Source organism: Panthera pardus, unplaced genomic scaffold (assembly GCF_024362965.1).
Source record: "Panthera pardus isolate Hobbes unplaced genomic scaffold, ASM2436296v1 HiC_scaffold_8, whole genome shotgun sequence".
Classification (NCBI taxonomy): domain Eukaryota; kingdom Metazoa; phylum Chordata; class Mammalia; order Carnivora; family Felidae; genus Panthera; species Panthera pardus.
Window position 1 is genome coordinate 57296459 of NW_026527013.1, and position 22124 is coordinate 57318582.

Sequence of the window (22124 nt, forward strand, 5' to 3'; positions counted from 1 at the left end):
GAACAAAAGGCTGCTAGGTACTACAAATGCAACACAAAGAACAGTTGTGTAAAGCAAAGCAGTTCTAAGTATCTCACTTGCTGGGTTTTCTGAGGCCAGAAACCTCAAAGGAAAATAGCTCCGTGTGCACCACCCCCAAACCTGAATTTAACTACATTTAACAGTGATCCCCTTGAAAACAGGTCTTCCCTTACATTGTTTATTTGCAATAGAAAGAAAAATTATCAAGATGCTGCTTAGTTAACATCTGAGATATACCATTTGCTCAGTAAAAATATCAAATGAAAAAGGAATTTGTAAGCTTGTATTCGTAAGTGAACGGACCTACACGACAGGACTTCGGGTTTTTTTGCCTGCTTTTGACTGTTAATTTGACAAAGTAGGAATTAGCATAGCATGGCTGAGGCACCAACATCTTAATCGTGCAATGATATATATCACACGAGGATGAAAATTCACAATACATCCAATGCGAAGAATCACATGGAGGGGAAAAACTAAGTCAGGAAGGCATAAGCCACTAACTATAGTTAGCTTATGGGGAGTGGGGAACAAAAAAAGAAGAGGACACAAGGTGGGAAGGATACTGGAGTAGGTTCTAGGCTCTAGACAGCCATACATTTTTCAACCAAGTTTCCACTAAGTCATGTACAAAGTGAGTTCCTTAAACCAAATGATTTCTAAGGTCCACCTCTAGATCAAATCCTAGAAAAAACAATCGAACATTTCAGATCCTTGTGAAGCCCAGGAAAACTATTAAATGCTAAAACAGAACAATGGGGGCACCTGGGTGGTTCAATTGGTTGAGCGTCTGACTTTGGCTCAGGTCATGATCTCGCGGTTTGTGGGTTCAAGCCCCATGTGGGGCTCTGTGCTGACAGCTCAGAGCCTGAAGCCTGCTTCAGATTCTGTGTCTCTCTGCCCCTCCCCCTCTTGCTCACTCTCAAAAATAAAAACAAATAAATAAAAAATAAAAACATAACAACAATGGCATTAAAACTATTGAGAGTGGACACCAGAGCTCAAGGACAGCAATATAATGGGTTACAAAGAGAAATAAAACTTTTACATCTTCGCAAACGGACACCTAAATAGCTAAAGCCTATGCTTCCTTATAACAGGTATTTTTCATTACTAAGACGTGACTTAGTACACAAAGAAAAGTCCAAACTGTCAGCTTTTAGTCCTCCACATTCCCCTCTTTAATATGGCATTTTGCACTATATACATTAATGAAAATTTGAAACAAACAAAAAGAACTTTAGTCAAACTCCCCTTCCTCCTCCAGCTTTATTGGATAGTTTAAAATTACATTTCTATTTTCTAGGACTTCAGTTGCTTTTTCCATCTGACTTTTAAAAACTGATTACAGCAAATGAAACACAGTTGTCTAAGTGATATAGTATACAAAAATAACATCTTGATTTCTGTGAAAATGCATTTCTCTGCAATTCCTGAATAACTCCAAATTATGCTAACTCTGAGCTTAGATGTTTACTCTGGGTTTTAGATTTAGTCTTTGAAAAAAATGTGTTCTAAACCTTTGTCATCACCTTATGTATATCCAGCATCAACGCTGTGATGAAGTTGTTCCTGTTTAGGCCTTTATCCCGATCTTTCTTGCACAGCCATTAACACACGTTTGTCTTTTTATTTTGTTTACTCCCACTCAACTGTATGTTCTATGTAGGGCCTGATACAGATGTTACTTGATGTTATTTAATAGCTACTGAGGTCAGACAATCCAAGGCCATCATTATGCTAAAATTAAAGTTATTTATGGAAGCTCATAGATACTTCCAGAATTGTTTTTACCTCCTACATGGGAACATATCCAAGAAACCCAGAACGGGCTTACTGGTCTGACTCAACTCTTCCCATTCATCAATCCCTATTCACCAGTGGCGCGGAAAGGGGGTTCTTTAACAAAGCATTATACATAACACCTCTACCAAACTAAACATAAACTTTTTTTTTGTAGTTAAATGCAGAAAGTCGATTTTTTTCCACCCCTTTCCTCCTTTTACACGGCAAGTAAAGCTCACTGGCCTGGGAGTAGCCTCTATCTGCCAACCTTTGGCCAGTGAAGAGGATTCAGAGAAAATAATACAACCATCAATCAGAAAAAGGAGGGGCGACAAAGGAAAATAATTAAGCTGTGGCTTCAATCGTGCATTCCCGTGCAAGGTGCCCTGACTCGCCACAGCGGTAACAGTTGACTTCACTTGTCTTGCTGCAATTGATGGCTACATGACCAGTTTCACCACACCTACAAAAAAAAAAAAAAAAAAAAAAAAAAGAAGAGAAAGAAATTAAGATAATTTTCCACAATGTGTTCAGAAAGTACAAAACCATAGTGAAGCAATAATTAACTGCAGAACAAAAAGCAGTTAACAAGTGAAGGAACATATTTTTCCCCCTCAAAACAGCCTCATTAACCCCTAAACTAAGAGCAGAAAGGAGGAATTAGATAACAAAGTACTCAATCGTGCAGCCTAAGCCATTACATTAAAATTAAAATTTTCACTGTAAGAGATCCACCAATATCAAAACCAACACAACAATAACACTGGGCAAAATGCTGTTACCTTTTTTTTTTTTTTTTTAATTTTTTTTTTTTTAATTTTTTTTTCAACTTTTTTTTTTTTTATTTATTTTTGGGACAGAGAGAGAGACAGAGCATGAATGGGGGAGGGGCAGAGAGAGAGGGAGACACAGAATCGGAAACAGGCTCCAGGCTCCGAGCCATCAGCCCAGAGCCTGACGCGGGGCTCGAACTCACGGACCGCGAGATCGTGACCTGGCTGAAGTCGGACGCTCAACCGACTGCGCCACCCAGGCGCCCCAACTGTTACCTTTTTAAAAAAGTTTTTAGTAATCTCTACATCAAACATGGGGCTCAAACTCACAACCTCAAAATCAAGAGTCGCATGCTCCACTAACTGAGCCATCCAGGTGCCCCAAGATGTTGAACCTTTATACAAATTAATCCCTAAGATCTCACTGGTATGTACGTATCAAAACTTACCAAATTTTACACTTTAAATATGTACATTATATGTCACAACCACAAAGATTTCTGGTTGCAGGACAAAAGATTTGTGGATGGGGGTGGGGAGGTGCCTTAGTGGCTCAGTCAGTTAAGCATCCAACTTTGGCTTAGGTCATGATCTCTAGGTTTGGGATTTCAAGTCCAGCGTTGGGCTGTGTGTGAACAGTGCGGACCCTGCTTGGGATTTCCTCTCTCCCTTCTCTCTGTGCCACCCCCACAAAGATAAACATTAAAAACAAAACAAAAACAGATCTGTGTATGCAAATTATGAATTTAGTTTTCTCCAATGTCTCTGAAAACACCAAATTACAGCATAACATTAATTTTTACATTAAAAATTCCCAAGTTGTGTAAGTTGTCCAGCAGCCATAAGCCACAAATTATCATGGTAGAATAGTGACTGATGTACAGATAGGCTGCTGGTTATATATGCTTAAAACCATTATCATCTGGTCACAACCAACTTTCACTGAATGTACTGGTCCGCAAGGTCCTTCCATTTATAGCTCACTTCTAAAATAATCTCTACAATGAGCTTTCCTTCAGTAACACCCTAACAACTTACCTATAGCACTTCACTTTGGTGCAGTCTTTTTGAATGTGTCCAAATTCTCCACAAGAATAGCACTTCTGCTCATCAGCATGGTCACAGTCACGAGCCAGATGGCCTGGTTTGCCACAGTTGTAGCAGCACTGCTCTCGCTCTCTCTTGGGCTCCTTGCAGTCCTTGGCAATGTGGCCACCTCTACCGCAGTTATAGCAGGCTTCAACAATAAGGAAAAGAAGCAGACCAAGACTATAAAACCTTTACATAACGTTGCTGTTCTAAGCCCAATACAAAATCTCAAAAGTAGCAAGTCCTTTCCAATGCTACGTGCAGTAGTAGTACATCCTCACCGCTCCAAGTTCTAGAAAGGTATGAAAAGGAAGTATTAAATACTTACCATCCTCTTGAAGATCACAATCCTTGGCAAGATGACCAGACTCACCACAGCGATAACAGATGTCTGGAAGAGATGAGGAAACAAACTGGAAACCTATTTTGGGCAGAAACAAAAAGAATTTGACTAATTAGACCAGTCTTGATACTAAGAAACACTGAAGTACTTCAAAATTTTTTATTCGACAAAAATACCTCTATCCGAGGTAAAACCACCTCTGCCACGGCTTCTCATTCCACGACCACGGCCTCCACCAGTAGGGCATTCCCGGGCCCAATGACCAGATCGTCCACACTTGAAACACTCATTGCTGCTCATGGCTGCAGTTAGATCTTCAAAATATTAAAAATGACAATGTTAAACCACTTGGAATTAACTTTTATTGCCCTTTTAGTGTATTTTTGGATAATTATTCTGGGGGGGAAGAAGCCAGAATATATATTGGTTAGGAAAAACAGCCACACAACTATACACTTTGGCATTATACACCTATTATGAAATATATTAAAAGTGAAAAAAAAAAATGTAAACATATTTTGATATAATTCTTGATCTTTAAAACCATTAGGATTATGCATATATTAATACAAATGTTAATTCAGTTATTGATGGGGGTGATGGAATTTATAGAGTTAATATCAATGAATATCCAGTATTAGAAATAACATCTACCTCACGCGAGGTCCAACTTAACGGACACATTTTCATGGTTACAAGCCAGTAAACTTTATTTTGGGCAACTGGAAGTTATTTAATCATCATAAAATCAGAAAAGCTCAAACCAATGGAGCTGTAGTATGGATTGAAAGTGAGGAGTAAAGAAAAACAATTTCTCTCTGTAACTTTAGTATCTAACACCCAGTTGTGCTGCAACACTTGCCTGCTGACTCTTTAGAGCAGATGTGTTAGAAGAAACGCAGGACAAATTTTATCTCTAGAAGGTACAGTATGTTAAAAATATTAGAAAAACAACAAAAAGGCACACCAAAGTGCTAATAGCACCTAAAGCACTGGGACCACTTTTTTCTCTTTTCTATTCTCTCCAAGTTTTCCCAGTTTTACATTTAAAACAACGCTACTTGGAATTTCACAATAGATTCCTTTATTGGGTACTACTTTTTTACAAAAAAGGGAAAAACTCCCACTAAAGCAAATGGATTTTATACTTCTTATGTAACAATCTAAAAATAAGCAAGGGCTATTCCTGGAATAGAATGGAAAAGAATGGAATGTTTCAGGACAAACTCCTCAGAAAGTAGTTAAAAAAAACCCAGCTCAAAACAATGTAATAACCTTTACATTTCCACATCTGAACATTTTTACCCTTATTTCCAGTGTCAAGCCATGGTATAAAAAGTTTTTTTTAACTACCCTCTCAAAGCCAACCGTTAAGGACCATGGTCTAGCAAAACATATTGCTTCAAGGGAACAAGACTGACTGGACAGTGGAATTACCCAAACCAACCACAGCACCAAATATCAAATGACAGCAAAACAGTAAAGCCTCCACCCATTCTTTAACTGGTTCATCACAAGTTATACAGATAGTAACTAAAAATTAAGCTGAAGTTCAGTTTCAAAAGTTTCCATTGTCAAATATTCAAAAGAATTCAATACTTATCCCAAGTCTCTGCAATCAGATTCAGGATAAGTTTTCAAAAGGGATCTTTCTATCAATTCTTGCCACTTGCCATATGAACACATTAACAAAAAAAGGAAGGGCAGGTGCGGAGCTGCATGGGATACTTAAGCATTAGTGGTTTCAGATGCATAATGTACATTTCTAGCCAGAAGAAAACAGCCACTGGAAAATCTGAGATTACATTTGCTTTCTTATACTGGTATTAGCCTTCAATATTATGCGAGGTCCTGGCTTCCAGAGAGAACAAAATAAGATAAAAAGATCACAGAAAAGAGCTGCTTAGGGTACCTCATCCTCCTCTCCATCCCCATTTCATTTTGGATCTTCTCCAGTTTACAGCCAGACCAATTTGAGCACATTTACTGCTGTCGATGAGTTCTTTGCACAGAAATGATCGTGTTCTTTTACATCGTAAGTTAGGCAATATGAAAAGTCCTTAATAGGTTACCATTTAATATTTAAAGACTGTTTTTACAGAAAATGACAATCCTATACATTCAACACGCTATGTATTTCCAATGCTAATTTAAAAAAAAATGATCGTTCCAGGTAATCTCCCCTTTAGACTGCTACTTTAAAAGGGCCTTGTTTATTTCATAATAAAGTACAAAGGAAATGCATTATAATGAATCATCATGTGTTTATCAGTGGAATAAAGTCAACAGGTAAAAAATTTCAGGTTTTTCTATACTTTTGGTATAGAAATATCAGTTTAAAAAACGACTCAAGATTTAATTTACACGTAGATTTTTCATGAACTGTTTCTCCGTTTTGCCTTATCTCTCTTTTCATGGTACCCAGATCCTAAAGGAAAAAGAAATGATAGGAAAAGTACTTCTGGAAAGAAGACAATTAAAGTAACATTAAAAGATTAAACACTAAGCTCTACTTCCTCCTACCCTAATTCCTAATTGAAAGTTGGTTAAAATGTGATCATTGCTGTATGAACCACAAATTACTTAGGGAAAAAGGTATTTCTTCATTTAGACAGAAATTAAACTATTCCACAAAACAGATATGCAACTTTATACATGTAACTAATTTTAAATATTTGTTTTGCCATCAACCAATTTCAGTCTCACATAATTTTGTTCACTGGAATAAATTAAGGCTTAATACTACATCTTGAAAGGTAAAAGAAACATTAACTTCATTAATATCCCAAAGACCATCATCAGTAGGCCACAGGCTTTTTTAAAGGTCTTCTCAGTGGGCTTAGGTACCGTGTGTGCAATCTGCCTCTTCTCCCTTCAGCCAAGCCAATTGCAGTCAATTAGCTGTTCTGTATTTTCACTAAGTCCCCTGTGATATATTTGTCTCTTCATTAACATTAAACCAACCCACTCCCACTACATTTTAGAGACCTGCCACTTATCCTAGGAGCAGATCCCCATCCTAATATCCATCTTATATGCAAATGTATTGAGTTAAAAGTTCTTTAGAGAACTGTATGCTATTCCCTATGAAAAGGAGTGCCAGTAAGGTAAGAAAATTGAAAATTATGGCTCTGTGCTTCTCACAGCGTATGACTGCTCTTGGCTGCAATTTTGCAGCACTGTTCTGCCTCCGCCCCCTCCACCTGTCACAACCTTTTCCAACCTTCAAGGGCCAGCTCAAATGCCAACTCTTATAAAAGAATCTGACCACATCTCCCAGCTTGGAACTCTCCTTCCTAGTTAAACCCAGGGTACTTTGTTAGGATCTGTCTGATGACACTACCATATTGCCTCTTACCTTGAGGGCAGAGACCAAGTACTTCACCTTTCAATCATCACAACACCCCATATAATTATTCTTTTAGTAGCAGTTGTATTCAGTATTTTAACTGCTGGGGGGGGGGGGGGCAACTAATAGTCATTTGCTGAATGAAACAAACTGTTTCTTGTACAGACCCAATCTAACCAAGTACTAACAATAAAACACCTAAATTCTTGCTATCACGGGAATTATTGCACCATTAGAGTAACAATGTATTTTTAAATTATGTACTCATTAAGGATGAACTCTGAATTCAAGAATGCTTATTTCAGATTACCTAACAAAATCCTATTACTCCAAAAATTCAATCAACTAGACCTCAGTAATATTTTATGGAATGCTACAAAACGTATCTACAAATTTAAGATAAAAGACAAAATGCTGTATTTTCACTGTTGCCAGGCAGAAAGAGAGCATGTATTTTCCTCCTTTTGCTGCTAAAACTCATTGCTAGGTATCTCTACACCTGTTATCTTCACATAGTAAAAAGATTTGGGGACCATAGGTAAGCCTGGGTTAACAACTTAACCCAGTTTAACCACCTGTTGTGTTACCTCAGAAATTTGATGTATTAGGAAAAGATGGGAAAACTGATCAGTGATGAGAAGTGTTACCAGGTGCCCTGTGCTTAAGTGTTACCAGGTGGATTAGAACTCAGTGCAATGCCTACAGAGCAGACTTAGCATAGGGCAAACTGTGCTTATAATTAAGTTTTCCATCTCAAAGTCTACTTCCTCAATGGAATGGAGAAGAGCTAAGAAAAATGGGTGAGTGCCAAATGACTTCACATTCCCAACAACAGAAATGTTGTGTTTCCACTTTAATTTCTGTATATCTAATTTTCATGACACAAACCACACTTAAAGATGTGTAGGAGCACAGGTCATGCCAGGCAGCAGGAGGGATAATGCAGTCAAGATATCGCCTGAAAAGACTGAAAATTCACTGAAAGACCATATGTAACTAAGAGGTCTATTTTACACTCATCTAGGCTTAAATCTCACAATTGGTAGCAAAACACCGTAATACTAACTTGTCTTCATCAATGTAATTGTTCCACATTTTTTATAAGAACAAAGCCAGTAAATGACTTAAATCTTAATACACAATTCAAGACTAACAATGTGAGTTGCAATGAATAAAAGACCCTGTCTCTATAAATACATTTAAAATAGGTAGTGATAGCTAAGTGGGGGAGGGGAGGGGAGGGTGACAAGGTATGATGGGGACCTGGCTATCCTGTTTTATATGGCTTTCCTAATATACCTGTATATATTCACATTTTCGGCATCTCTAGTTATTTCCCTCAAGTGTAGGATTATCCCTGACTCATCCATGTAACCCTAACTGCATCCAGACCATAGGGGAGCTTTTGTCCCCCTGAATATACTCATTCATCACTACACTCTTATAAAGTGGTTCAGTGTTCCAACATGGTACTGCAACATTTCAGGCTGTTTTAAGACAAATAAAAAACTCAGAATGGAAGGAAGTTACATTGTGTATAGTTACCTGCATTCCCGCCAGAATAATAGAGACCAGAGTGCAACAGTGGGAGTGATTCTGGGTTCTCATCCTGGTTTCTGCTCTGATTACCCACAAAGGGTTTGGAGGTTTTAATAGCTAGATATCTACTACGGATCAAAGGTTAATAAACATAGTATCTACAATCCTTACAACAAGTTATGCAAGTTATGCATTCTTGTTCCCATTTTACTGATAGGGAAGCTCAAGAACTGAGACCACATAAAACATGTCAATTTTAATACAAAAAGTATTTGTATTCTGTATTCTTATCTCTTTAGATAAATCAAAACTAGAACTGATAGCTTTTTAAAAATACACAGCCATACACAACCATACACAAATTTATTCACAGCATACCATCACACAGCTTTCCTGAATTTTAAGCCAAGACAGATTTTCTCAAACCTCTTTGTAGAACTTAAAGTGTCACTACACATCCAAAGACTGACCACCTGATTTCCCTAGTTAATACCCTCATTTGTAATTACGGAGCCACTCCAGGTGATCACTATATTACATTCTCATACTACTGATTAATAGATTCTACTTACAACTTGCATTTTGGTTGCCACAAGCTCTCACTTTATTATTCCAGCAGTTTTTTACAACACAAAAATGGTGCACAGTTTACTGGAATTCTCAATAGCATGCCCTTACTGCAGCAGCATCTGACACTGCCAGAATAGGAGTTCTATTAAGTGAGACAGTAAGGAAAGAGCATTCTCCACATAGCAGGCCAGGATGCCTTGGCATCAGTCTTCTGGCTCTCCACTTACTGTCAGGAGGCTAGGAAGAGGAAAGAAGCCAACAATTTTTTAAAACTCTCACTCCTGCAAAAAAAAAAAAAAAAAAAAGCAAAATCTCTCTTGTGGTCAAGTGCTTAGCCAACAGACCAATCGTTCCAATTAGTCAAACTGTGGTTCCACTGCTTTTAAGCACCAATTTGGTAACTTCCCATGTAGGATGTAGGTACCAGGTATTTTTATTAGATTTAAAAAGAACAGTAAAAATAATCCAAACATATAAAACCATTCACAAAACCCACTTATAATACCGTAAAGAAGAGATCACTCTGCCTGTTCCAGTTGTTCAAATTCTAGTGCAATAAATGCCCTTTGATCTTCCATTGATTTGGCTCAAAATATTTTAGAGACTCCACATTTGTTTGAAATCATTACCTCTCATTATCAAACATGAAAATGTGGACCTTTGGGTTGCTAAGACTCATCCAAGTTTTCTAATGTGACATGCAGATAAGTACACAAACATACGGATAGCTTTAAAAAAAAAAAAAAAACAAAACCACCGCTGCCAAGAGTTGCAATTTGGAGAAACTTTCAAGTCCTTAATTCAGCCCTTGGGACTCTAATAAATGATTCCTTTTATATTCCAGTGCAAGAGAGCTCCTTGTAGACAAGAATCAGGCTCAACAACCTAAACAGAGTACACACCTAAGTACGTGGCATTTGCAGGTGTGATTAAGCCATGATCAGAGCAATTTTTAAGCAAGTATTTGAAAATGACTGCTTTGCAGAGGGGGAAAAAAGCCTAAGAGGTGGGAATTTCATCTCCTGCATCTTTTAAAAACCCTCAAAACCTTACATGCAATTTACAGCGCTTGAGCAACAGAGTAACAAAGTTGCTATCTTAATTTAAGGTAACTCTTCCATGCAGAAATTAACTGGTTATGTTTCTCTCAAAAACGGAGTCAAACGACAGGAAAGCAGGAAAGCCTTTTTAAAAAAACTTTTATGAGGAGGCTGTAAATTAATCCTTGTTTACCTTAAAAGAAAAAAGCAACCCAGATTCCTCTTACACTTTGTCTTTCTGAATGACTGAAACACACTATCCCAAGTCACAAATGACTACTGAGCAATATTTTCTTTTTCTAAGTAAGCTCCCCAATACCAGATGCAGTCACTTCCTTTGGAAGTGCCCTGTGACTGGGGCCATGTGGTTAACATGTGGCAACAAGCATAATGCTTACCCATAATAAAATCAACACCCAAACCCAAATGTGGGCAATTATGTCCTTCTAAAATAGGTTTTCACATTTGGAATATCTAGATGGGGGCTGGCTCATTAACTTTCACGTCTCGTTTTTAGATTAAATTATATTCGTTTAATGAATCCAAGAAATGATGTGTGTTTCGTTGATTCATGGAAAGCGAAACCTAGCTGCCTCTTTTCGAATTGCCATGTAAGACAAGTAATTTAGCCTTTGAACGACGATAAAAATTCAAGGATCGGAAAGCTATCAAGTATAGAGAGTAAGAATTTCAAACATTCTCAGACCTTCTGGCAGGGTATCCCCTCACTCTAACCGCAAGCGCGTCTTCAATGACCCTTTTCTAAGCCCATCAGAACACTTGGCACATGGCCCGCCAGGCCCACTACCCCAGCACATGGCCTGCATAAATACCCAACCCCCCCGCTCCCCATCTGCACTAGGGTCTTTTCCCCACCACAACCACCTTCCAGTAAGTTCCCGCCAAATCGACCCTCCTTCCCGCATTCCACGACCCTTAAAGTCTCAGGGCCTCAGTCCCAAGGGCGCACGGGCCTGGGCCTCCTCTGCTTTAAGGCTGCGGCCTGGGGTGCGGCCTCGGCCGCAGAAGAGGCCCCGACGTGCAGCGGCCCGGCTTCCCAAGACGGAAGGAAGGGCGGAAGGGTCGTCCGACTGCGGCAGGCCAGAAACCTGAACCTGAAGCAGCGGTGGCAGCCGAGTTTCCCGCCTGACGCAGCAGCAGAGCAGGCCAGAGTGCGGCCGCCATCTCCGCCTCACCGCTCCCTACCCTCTCCGTCCGCCTCGGCCAGGGCCCGCACCGTGGCTCCCCCAAGCTCAGGCCCCACTCCAGGCCCTCACCTTCGGCGTCTGAGCTGGCCCGCAGCGGCGGAGACTCGGACGCAGGCCCGGAGAAGTCGGCTCGCTAGGTAGCGGCTGTTTATTTTCAGGGTCCTTGCCTGCGCCACACGCGGGTCTGCACACGGCCCCACACACGCCGCTGCGCACGGCTCTCCTCCGCCTCGCCCACGCGGCCAATCAGCGCGCGGAGCTCCGCGGTCCAATCAGAGTCGCCCAGAGGAGGGCCGCCCAGCTTGAGCGCGGCGCGGGGCGGGGCCGGCTTCTACCTCGGCGCGCCGCGGCCTTTCCCGCCGTGCCCCGCGCGCGGCCTTTCCCGCCTGGAACCTCGGCCCCCGACCGTTCTCGGGCTCTTCCCGCTAAATTCCAGGCCCCTCGCGACCCCGTCCCGGCCTTGGTGATCTCTCGCGGCAGCCGGCGACGAGGGATGCCAGAGGGCGGGTCTGAGTGAAATGGCTGTGATTAACGTGGGGTCGGGGAAAATTCCGGTCCCTTTTGGGGCTCAGAAAAAAGCTGCCGCTAGGCCTTTGTATCGTTCTGGCTTTCGGAGCCAGGACCCATTTCCTAATACACACGTCTCAGTTTGGGGAAGAGTCCTGGTTGCTAAGTGACGGAAGTTTCTGTGGCTGAAGGTCACGGGCCCTGAGGTTTGTTCTGGTTTTTGTGTGAGCCTCGGCAGAGCCTGGAACGCCTTGCTGTGTTCACCTCTAACATCTACCGCCACCACCAACCCCCAAACATCCCTTTCTCCCAGAAAAGTACCTTGTGAGGGTGTGAGGATGGCGAAGGGATGGCACCGAGACCTCTTTGCCTCACAACACACCTAGTGACTGTTCAGCACACTGATGAGTGACATTGCCTGCGACTTAAGGGGTAACATGGAGTGCCAGGAGAGCCATCTGGCCTGGGCTATCATGTTCAGGAATGGCCTTCAGTTGAGATTTGGTATCTTCTCCAAAAAAAGATTGGCTATGTAGTCAGATACTTTTCCAGGATGCAAACAATTTAAATTGCTGAATATGAACTAAAATGTTAGAGAATTTTGTGTACCATTTTGGAAGGGCTTCTGTTACAAACAGGAAAAAAACAAGCGTCCCCAGCCTCTCGAGCTCTAAAAGCCCTGAAGCGACTATAGTCTCCTACTGAGCTTAATATGCTTCTCAAGGTTGGTGTGCAGCCCATGTTGTTGGCTGGTATAGCCCAGAAATTTTCTTTCCTTTAATGGCCATCTTCTTTGAAATTAACTGTACAGATCTATTGAGATGTTAAAACTGATGAATGGTCCTTGTGTGTAGCATTAGTTCCGTGGGTAGCTACAAAGACTGGAACTGTTCTTTGCCCTTGGTTTCATTGAATCGTCCCGGTCCCCAGGCTGTATGGCTTCTGAAATCATGTTTATGAGGAGGCAAAGCAGTGAAGACCACAGGTGTTGAGAATCAGGCATTAAACCTGGTTTCAAATCACTAGTGCTGACTCAATCATTGTAGCGCATTTAGCAGATTGTACGCAACATCGTGCTCAATAAAGGGTAGCAATTATCAAAGAGTGAATGAACTATCTCAAGGACCAATGATTTTTAAGCTGTTTTTAACCAAGACGATTAAAGTAAAAATATTTCAAAATTCAGTAGGAGATGGTCCCATTTCCAATAAGATTGAATTGCCCAGCAGTTTCTGTGTTGAGTTTTAATACCAGTTACCATAATAAAACAGTGTTTTGTGCTTCTGTGGTTTTATTACCAAGAAGCTTAACACAGCTTTATAGATTTCCCCTGATTAATCTTTATAATATCTTGAGGTAAGTACTAGTGTGGTAATTGCAGACACTTAAGTAGTGATTTCCTAAGCCCCAGCAGTGAGTCAGTACAATGCAAGAGGCTATATGGAGGAAGTCCACCCTGGGTGCATCCGCATCATGCCAGGAAGATTAGTTAAATTGTCATAGTAACCATAAATTCATATTTTTGACTTGATTTTTGTTTATCATCCCAACCACAATGCTACATAAAATGTTTGATATTTATTATAGACCCAGGGACAGAATGTTCCTAATGTTAAAAGAAAAATGAGGGTGGGTGTGAAACAGATAGTGAACATATGATCTTCTGTAGGTTTCAAAAGACTTAAGTGGAAGGAATGGAAGCATAATATGGTCTTTGTTGCTAGGCTCTAGGAGTAGTAACAGGTAATGGCTCTTCTCCACCCGACATCCAGCTTTCTGTAGTGACTATTATTATTAACAAAGCCAGACTGATCATGAGGCATTCTGTCTCCAGAGGTCTATGATGAAATTTAACTACAGTAGTTTGTGTTGTCCGGTTATACCCTTGGGTACACCTATTTTCACTAGAGATGCTTGAAAATAAGAAAGGAAAAAGGCAGCCCACTCAGAAGATAAACTGCCAACTATATATGAAGAAAGTCTCCTATTACATTTCCTTCCCCTGGAAATGTATTTTCTCTCCCTCCTCCCTTCCAGTAGTCAGTCTTACCAACACTACTATGCTCAGCAATGTGTTACAAAGGTGACTAGTTCAGACAAACCTTGCCCTTGAAGATCTTGCAAGATGAAAAAAGCCATAAGAAAGTATTAAGTATCCTGAGGGAGGACCAGCTAAAATGCTATGATTCAGCATGATTCAGGATTCCTTAAAATGAGTACGAGTTGAGCAGCAGCACCTGCCAACTCTTAATTTCCGCTAAAATGCCCAACTGCAATAGTACATGCCTTAAATTCTGCTGTTAAATGGAGAGGATATCGTATATATTGTTCTAAACCTTCAGTGTCTTGTTTTCTCTGCCTGCAGGGAAATAGTCTCTGTGACTTGACCTGGAAAGTATGCAACTAAGGTTAAAGAGCATATATCGTTTTTACCTCTCCTGTCTGCTCCTGCAACTAAAACACAGTTTATTAAGCTAAATCCTGAAATTGAAATCAGTTATACTAATAATAGATAATAGTGTATATAAAGTTCTTTAAAAGGGCCTGGCATAATTACTATTAAAGTGTTATCTATTATTTTTGTTATTGTTATTGAGTGCTTATTATATGCCAGTCATTGTTTATAATCTCTTTTTAAGTTTACACAAAACCTCTATGAGATAAGTACTTTTATTATCCCCAGGAGGAAATAAAATTCCAGAGAATTGAAGTATTCTGCTAAAGGTCAGAGAGTGAATAAATGATAGTGCAGGCTTCAAACCAAGGCAACCTAAGTGCCTAAGCACAAAGCTTCCAGCCTCCCAGTAGTGATTGAAACCTAATCCTACAATTTTCCATTGACTCCTTAAAGTGACAGTGTAGAGAATATTAACTGTTGATAAGGGAAATATGAAACACCGACTAATAATTTAGTGAGCAGTCCATCATTTGGCTTCCTCCTCTATGACCTTGAATTGAACTTCTCTCTACTTCTGCAAACTAACTGGCAAGAGAACTTTATTTACAAATAATTTTTAAAGGTTCAAAGTGAAACCACCCATTTTTTTTCTTAAAAGAAAAGCAGTTGCATTCATTTAAAAAAAGTAACTTCATCTTTTCATTATTTAGTTAAATCTTGAAATACGTAGTGAATAGCAAAATAACGGTGTTTGCATGTTTTCCACGTAGAACTTTACAAAATGTCTTCTGTTGTTTTTTGAGAGAGCATTATAAATTTGATCATTTGGCTCTCATAATCTACAAAAATAATGTAACTGACTTTTCAAGATTAAATTGAAAAAGAAGCACTATATATTCGGGTGAATTAGAATCTAACATCTAGAAGAGTATTTAGCCTAATCTCAGAATATTTCATTTAATCCCCTCATTTAAATGAGAAAAAGGCTATAGAGTTACTCAGGGTTCCCACAAGTTCCCAAAAGAACTGATGTTTTTGACATGAACAAACCAGGGTGCCACCCACATCTCATAAGGAAGGAGCTGTTAGGGCATTTTTTTTTTTTAAGTTTATTTATTTAAGTAATCTCTACCCTTAACAGGGTTCCGAACTCATGACCCTGAGATTACGAGTCTCGCAAGCTCTTCCAACTGAGTGACTAAGAGCCCAAAGGAGCTGTTAGCTATGCTTGTGACCTGGTTAATTCAAGTAACTGCAGTTAGTAAGAAAAGGAGAGCCCAAATCTAATACTGTACACTGTACCATGTGTCTCTAGCCTTTTTCTTTGGAAATTAACACAAATGGCCATTCTCATTTATAAAGTAGTCGTTTATGAGTTTGACAAAGATGAATAAACAATCAATTTCTAAATCTTGAGAAACGTACTCAGACTTCAATATAAGAAACATTAACTTTAGGCATCCAAATCGGCAAGGAGGAAGTCAAACTTTCACTCTTCGCAGATGGCATGAGGTACTATGTGGAAAATCCAAAAGACTCCACCAAAAAAACCTGCTAGAACTGATATATTAATTCAGCAAAGTCACAGGATATAAAATCAATGTACAGAAATCAGTTGCATTTCTATATACCAATAATGAAGCAGCAGAAAGGGAAATCAAGGAATCAATCCCATTTACAATTGCACCAAAACCTATAAAATACCTAGGAATAAACCTAAGGAAAGAGGTGAAAACTCTGTATACTGAGAACTGTAGAAAGTTTATAAAAGAAATTGAAAAAGACACAAAAAAATGGAAATATTTTCTATGCTCATAGATTGAAAGAACAAATATTGTTAAAATGTCAATACTACCCAAAGTAATCTACATATTCAATGCAATCCCTATCAAAATAATACCAGCATTCTTCACAGAGCTAGAACAAAAATTCTAAAATTTGTATGAAATCAGAAAAGACCCCAAGTAGCCAAAGTAATGTTGAAAAAGAAAACCAAAACTGGAGGCATCATAATCCTGGACTTTAAGCTGTATTACAAAGCTATAATCATCAAGACAGTATGATTGTGCCAGACAGATTCTGGCACAAAAACAGACACATAGATCAATGGAACAGAATAGAGAACCTAGAAATGGCCCCACAAATGTATGGCCAACTTATCTTTGACAAAGCAGGAAAGAATATCCAATGGAAAAAAGACAGTCTCTTCAGCAAATGGTGTTGGGAAAACTGGACCACTTTCTTAGATCATACACAAAAATAAACTCAAAATGGATGAAAGACCTAAGCATAAGACAGGAAGCCATCAAAATCCTAGAGAAGAAAATAGGCAACAACCTCTTTGATCTCGGTGGCAGCAACTTCTTACTTGACATATCTCCAGAGGCAATGCAAACAAAAGAAAAATGAACAACTGGGACTTCATCAAGATAAAAAACTTCTGCACTGTAAAGGAAACAATCAGCAAAACTAAAAGGCAACCTATGGAATGTGAGAATATATTTGCAAATGACATATCAGATAAAGGATCAGCATCCAAAATCTATAAAGAACTTATCAAACTCAACACCCAAAACACAAATAATCCAGTGAAGAAATAGGCAGAAGACATAAATAGACATGTTTCCAAAGAAGACATCCAGATGGCTAACAGACACATGAAAAGATGCTCAACATCACTCATCATCAGGGAAATGCAAATCGAAACCACAATGAGATACCACCTCACACCTGTCAGAATGGCTAAAATTAACAACTCAGGCAACAACAGATGTTGGCAGGGATGCAGAGAAAGAGGAACCCTTTTGCACTGCTGGTGGGAATGCAAACTGGTGCAGCCACTCTGGAAAACAGTATGGATGTTCCTCAAAAAATTAAAAATAGAACTACCTGATGACCCAGCAATTGCACTATTAGGTATTTATCCAAAGGATACCAAAATGCTGATTTGAAGGGGCACATGCACCCCAATGTTTATAACAGCACTATCAACAATAGTCAAAGTATGGAAAGAACCCAAATGTCTATTGACTGATGAATGGATAAAGAAGATGCAATATAGATAGATAGATAGATAGATAGATAGATAGATAGATAGATGATAGAATACTACTCAGAGATCAAAAAGAATGAAATCTTGCCATTTGCAACAATGTGGATGGAACTAGAGCGTATTATGTTAAGAGAAATAAGTCAGAGAAAGACAAATACCACATGATTTCACTCATATGTGGAATATAAGAAACAAAACAGATGAACATAGGGGAAGGGAAGCAAAAATAAGAAAAAAACAAAGAGGGAGAACAAACCATAAGTGACTCTTAAATACAGAAAACAAACTGAGGGTTGCTGGTGGGATACTGGGTGGGGGGAATGGGCTCAATGGGCAATGGGCATTAGGGATGAGCACTGGGTGTTATATGTAAGTGATGTATCACTGAATTTTATCCCTGAAATCATTATTATACTATATGTTAACTAACTTGGATTTAAATAAAAAAATTTTTGACTTAAAAAAATGTTTTTCAATGTTTATTTTTAGAGACAGATAGAGACAGAGCGTGAGCAGGGGAAGGGCAGAGAGAGAGGGAGACACAGAATCTGAAGCAGGCTCCAGGCTCCGAGCTGTCAGCACAGAGCCTGATATGGGGCTCGAACTCATGAACCATGAGTTCATGACCTAAGCCGAAGTTGGATGCTTAACCGACTGAACCACCCAGGTGCCCCAAGAAACACTGACTTTAGACTCTAAATTTTTATACTAGGAAAACATCTTTCAATTATGAATTGTAACTACAAAACAGAACATTTGAAATTATACTTGGCAAAAAAATGGCTTTTAAGGCAATTAGAATATTACAGATACTAATGCTCCCTTTATCCCTTCTTACCCTGAGTCCCACTTCTTTTCCTTCCTCCCCATACTACAAATAGGGGTATGTCCTTCAGGTCTATTTCTTATAATATATAATAAAATTACTATGCATATAGTATATAATAAATCTATATAGTATATAACAATTATATATGTATACAGTAATTATATAGTCTATAGTAAGTGTATTACATATGTGTGTATATATAATTACTATATATGTATATATACATATGTGTGTGTACATACACATGAATAACTAAAAATTTTACATAAATACTACCATATATATTTGCTTATTTGTTTGTGTTCCCTTACAAGAACATAAAATCCACAAGGCAAGAACTTTGACTTTGTCTGTTTTCTGCTGTACTTCCAGGCCCTAGAACAGCTCCTTATATGTGGCAGGCACTCAAATATTTGCTGAATAAATAAATATCAATCTGTATCTTGCTTTTTAAATTTGATGTTGTGTTTCTGACTTACAGCGTATATTATATATATATAATCTTATCTGGTTCATCATTTTTACTGCTATGTATTATAAATATACTAGTATTCGTGCCCATATTGGAAGATATTTATATTACTTCCACTCTTTTGCTATTATAAACAACATTGTAAAAAGTGCCCTTGTATACAAGTCTCCTCAGGCACATGTGGAGAGTGTCTACAGGGCATAGAAACCCATAAGGAGAACAGTTGGACAAGGAAGGGTGTGTATTTTAAATTTCACTGGCTGCCTGCCATATTGCTCTCCAAAGTGGTCACACCAAATTATACTCCCAGCAGCAATGAGTGAGGGTGCCATGTTTCTCAAATCTTTGCCAGCACTTCACACTGTGAAATTATTTAATTTTTTGCTAGCCTGATGGATGAGACATGTTGTCTCTGTTTTGTTTGTTTTTACTGAGATAATTGTAGATTCACATATAGTTGAAAGAAGTAATATAGAGAGATCCTGTATATCCTCTACCCAATTTCCCCCAATGGTAACATCTTACAAAAATACATAGTATAACATCACAACCAGAATATCGAAACCGATATAACCCAGGGTGCCTGGGTGACTCAGTCTGTTACGCATCTGACTTCCGCTCAGGTCATGACCTCACAGTTCTTGAGTTTGAGCCCTGCATTGAGTGAGCTCAACCCCCACTTCTCTCTTTCTCCCTTTCTCCCTCCCTCTCTCCCTCTCTCTCTGCCCTTGCTCACTTGAGCTCTCTCTCTCTCTCAAAAAAAAAAAAAAAGGAAGAAAGCAAGAAAGAAATTGATACAGCCCACTGGTTTTGTTCAAATTTCCCCCATTTTAGTTATACTCTGTGTGTCTATGTGTGTGTATGTGCATGTGTGTAATTCTATGCAATCAAATCTTAATGTAGGTCCATGTAACTACCTCTGCACTCAAGATACAGAAGACCCCTTTATAGCCACATCCACTTCCCTCCCACCCTTCCACTCCTCCCTAATCCCTGTCCTCCATTTCTAAAATGTCCTTTCAAAAATGTTATGTATAGGGGCACCTGGCTGGCTCACTTGGAGTAGCACATGACTCTTGATCTCAGGGTCATGGGTTCAAGCCCCACGCTGGGTGTAGAGATTACAAATAAATAAATAAATAAACTTTTAGAAAATGTTATACAATTTTTTTTTTAAGTTACATAAATGGAATTGTGCAGTATGTAACTTTTCAGAATTGGCTTTTGTTTCATTCAGCATAATTCCCTGGAGATTCATGGGAGTAGCTGTGTGCATCAAATAGCTTGTTCCTTTATTACTGAGTAACATTCCACAATATGAATGAACCATAGTTTAACCAACACCCATGGAAAGACTCCTGTGCTATTTCTAAATTTGGGCTATTACAAATAAAGCTGCTATGAACATTCCTGTGTAGGTTTTTGTGTGAACACGTTTTCATTCGGTATTTCATTTTTTTCAATTAACATTTCCCACATTACCAATGAAGCTGAACATCTCTTCACATATTTGTAGACTCTTCAAGTTTCCTCTTTTAAGAAGGGTTGATTTCACTCATTTTGTCTGTTTTGTCATTTGCCTTTTTCTTACTGATTTGAAAGCGTTCTTTTTTTCTTTCTTTTTTTTAATGTTTATTTACTTATTTTGAGAAAGAGAGAAACAGGTAGTGAACAGAGGAGGGGCAGAGAGAGAGAGAGAAAGGGAGACAGAGAATCCTAAGCAGACTCCATGCTGTCAGCACAGAGCCTGATGTGGGGCTCAAACTCACAAACCCTGAGATCATGACCTGAGACAAAACCAAAAGTCGGACGCTTCACCAACTGAGCCACCCAGGTGCCCCTGAAAGCATTCTTTATATGTTCTGGATACCAATCCTTTGTCAGTTATATGACATTGTATGTGTTGACATTTTGCTGATCGTTGTTTCTCAACGTGATGTAAAGTTTAGGAACTGATGAAGAATTCCTGGAACTTGGACTTAGATCATTGATGAAGACAGAGAGTGATTTCATTCAGGAACTGTCACTCAGGGCTACCCATCGAGAGTTCCGAAGAAAAAAAAAGGAGTGTGGGAATACTGCTGCAGCCCCCATGCTCTGCAGCACCTCCTTTGCATATGTTAAATGCCATCAATATGCTTTAATGGTGGCATGTTGGATGCTAGGCAGAGCATATCAAAACTTCTGCCTGCCTGAGAGCAAATGCCACGTAAGAGTCCTTAGATTTGCTTTTAGCAAACCCTTTGCCTCATTTTGGGGCAGGGCATTCAGATGCAATTTATTGTATCACAAAATCTTGTTTTTCAGCATTTTAATAGCCCTCGGAAATTGCTGACATCATGATGTACTCCACTGGTGTTTCCATTTTCCCCAGCACTGCAGCTGGAATTTAGAATCCTGACTCACCCTTCAGCCAGCCACACAGAATGCTGATCATTCTGGTATGGTCAACGCTCACAAAGTGACTTTGAAAGGGGAAATAGCTTTTGGACAAACCAAAACCAATGCAATTCAGGTAACAGTGAGACTTTTCTAACTTTCTCTTCTGCTCAGTTACTGTCCTTTCTCCTTTGACTGAAGGGGAAGCCACGCTTCTACAATCCTGGCCATAAAGCTGTGGATTGTACTAGCTGGCACGGCCAGTCCTGTCCTTCTGAGCTCAGTGAGTTGTCTTTCCCATCTGCAGAGTCCAGGCTGGGGTGTGGCGCTTACAGTGAAACAGTCTGCATAGCTGAGTTAACAATTCCAAATTTAGTTCTCATTTCAATAAATTACCTTATAAAATATTCACTGGTCAAAATTATCTTGACTAGTTTATTTATAAGAACATTGCAATTGTTCATGGATTGCCTGTGAAGAAACTGATACACAAAGTTTCTTATAATTTCCCCTCAAACCACAGGGGAAATAAAACAAAACAAAACAAAACATAAAGGCAAGTACCAGGATTTCTAGGAGCATGAAATTTATACTTAAGCTATACAAAGAAATGTTAAGAGGCTTTGGATATTTTCAAAGGGCAGTGGTGAGGATTAAATAATGTATAATATATGAAAATGCTTCACTAATTCCAAAGTGTCTTACCAAGGTAAAATATTATTAGGATTCGTTTCTGATACATCTAAGGCATGAAATTCCTTTTGTACGCT

General features: G+C 39.1%; 1 protein-coding gene and 1 long non-coding RNA gene across 5 annotated transcripts; both read right to left on the bottom strand.

Moving 5' to 3' along the window:
* Positions 1–1260: 1260 nt before the first annotated feature.
* On the bottom strand, positions 1261–11939 carry CNBP (CCHC-type zinc finger nucleic acid binding protein). 4 transcript variants are annotated; one of them, XM_019430949.2, is made up of 5 exons: positions 11787–11939; positions 4209–4325; positions 3997–4089; positions 3618–3819; positions 1261–2269 (listed from the first exon to the last, which is right to left on the bottom strand). In XM_019430949.2, the coding sequence occupies exons 2-5, from the start codon at positions 4309–4311 to the stop codon at positions 2152–2154; spliced, it is 516 nt and encodes a 171-aa protein (XP_019286494.1). In that variant the 5' UTR covers positions 4312–4325; positions 11787–11939; the 3' UTR covers positions 1261–2151. The 4 variants fall into 4 exon arrangements, with proteins under 4 accessions (XP_019286494.1, XP_019286491.1, XP_019286495.1 ...); XM_019430946.2 differs by having other exon boundaries at positions 4188–4325; positions 11787–11938; XM_019430950.2 differs by having other exon boundaries at positions 3618–3816; positions 11787–11937.
* LOC128775487 (uncharacterized) lies at positions 2511–3604 on the bottom strand. The gene is made up of 2 exons (XR_008420150.1): positions 2856–3604; positions 2511–2588 (listed from the first exon to the last, which is right to left on the bottom strand). It is a non-coding gene; the product is annotated as an uncharacterized LOC128775487 (long non-coding RNA).
* Positions 11940–22124: the final 10185 nt, after the last annotated feature.

Bases quoted from the DNA above. Each gene is read 5' to 3' on its own strand.
- CNBP (XM_019430946.2), bottom strand. From the start codon at position 4,311: ATGAGCAGCAATGAGTGTTTCAAGTGTGGACGATCTGGTCATTGGGCC. The intron at 4,090-4,187 runs GTATTTTTGTCG...TGCCCAAAATAG, and splicing joins TGGTTTTACCTCGGATAGAG to GTTTCCAGTTTGTTTCCTCA. The intron at 2,270-3,617 runs GTAAGTTGTTAG...TTTTTTTTGTAG, and splicing joins ACCAAAGTGAAGTGCTATAG to GTGTGGTGAAACTGGTCATG.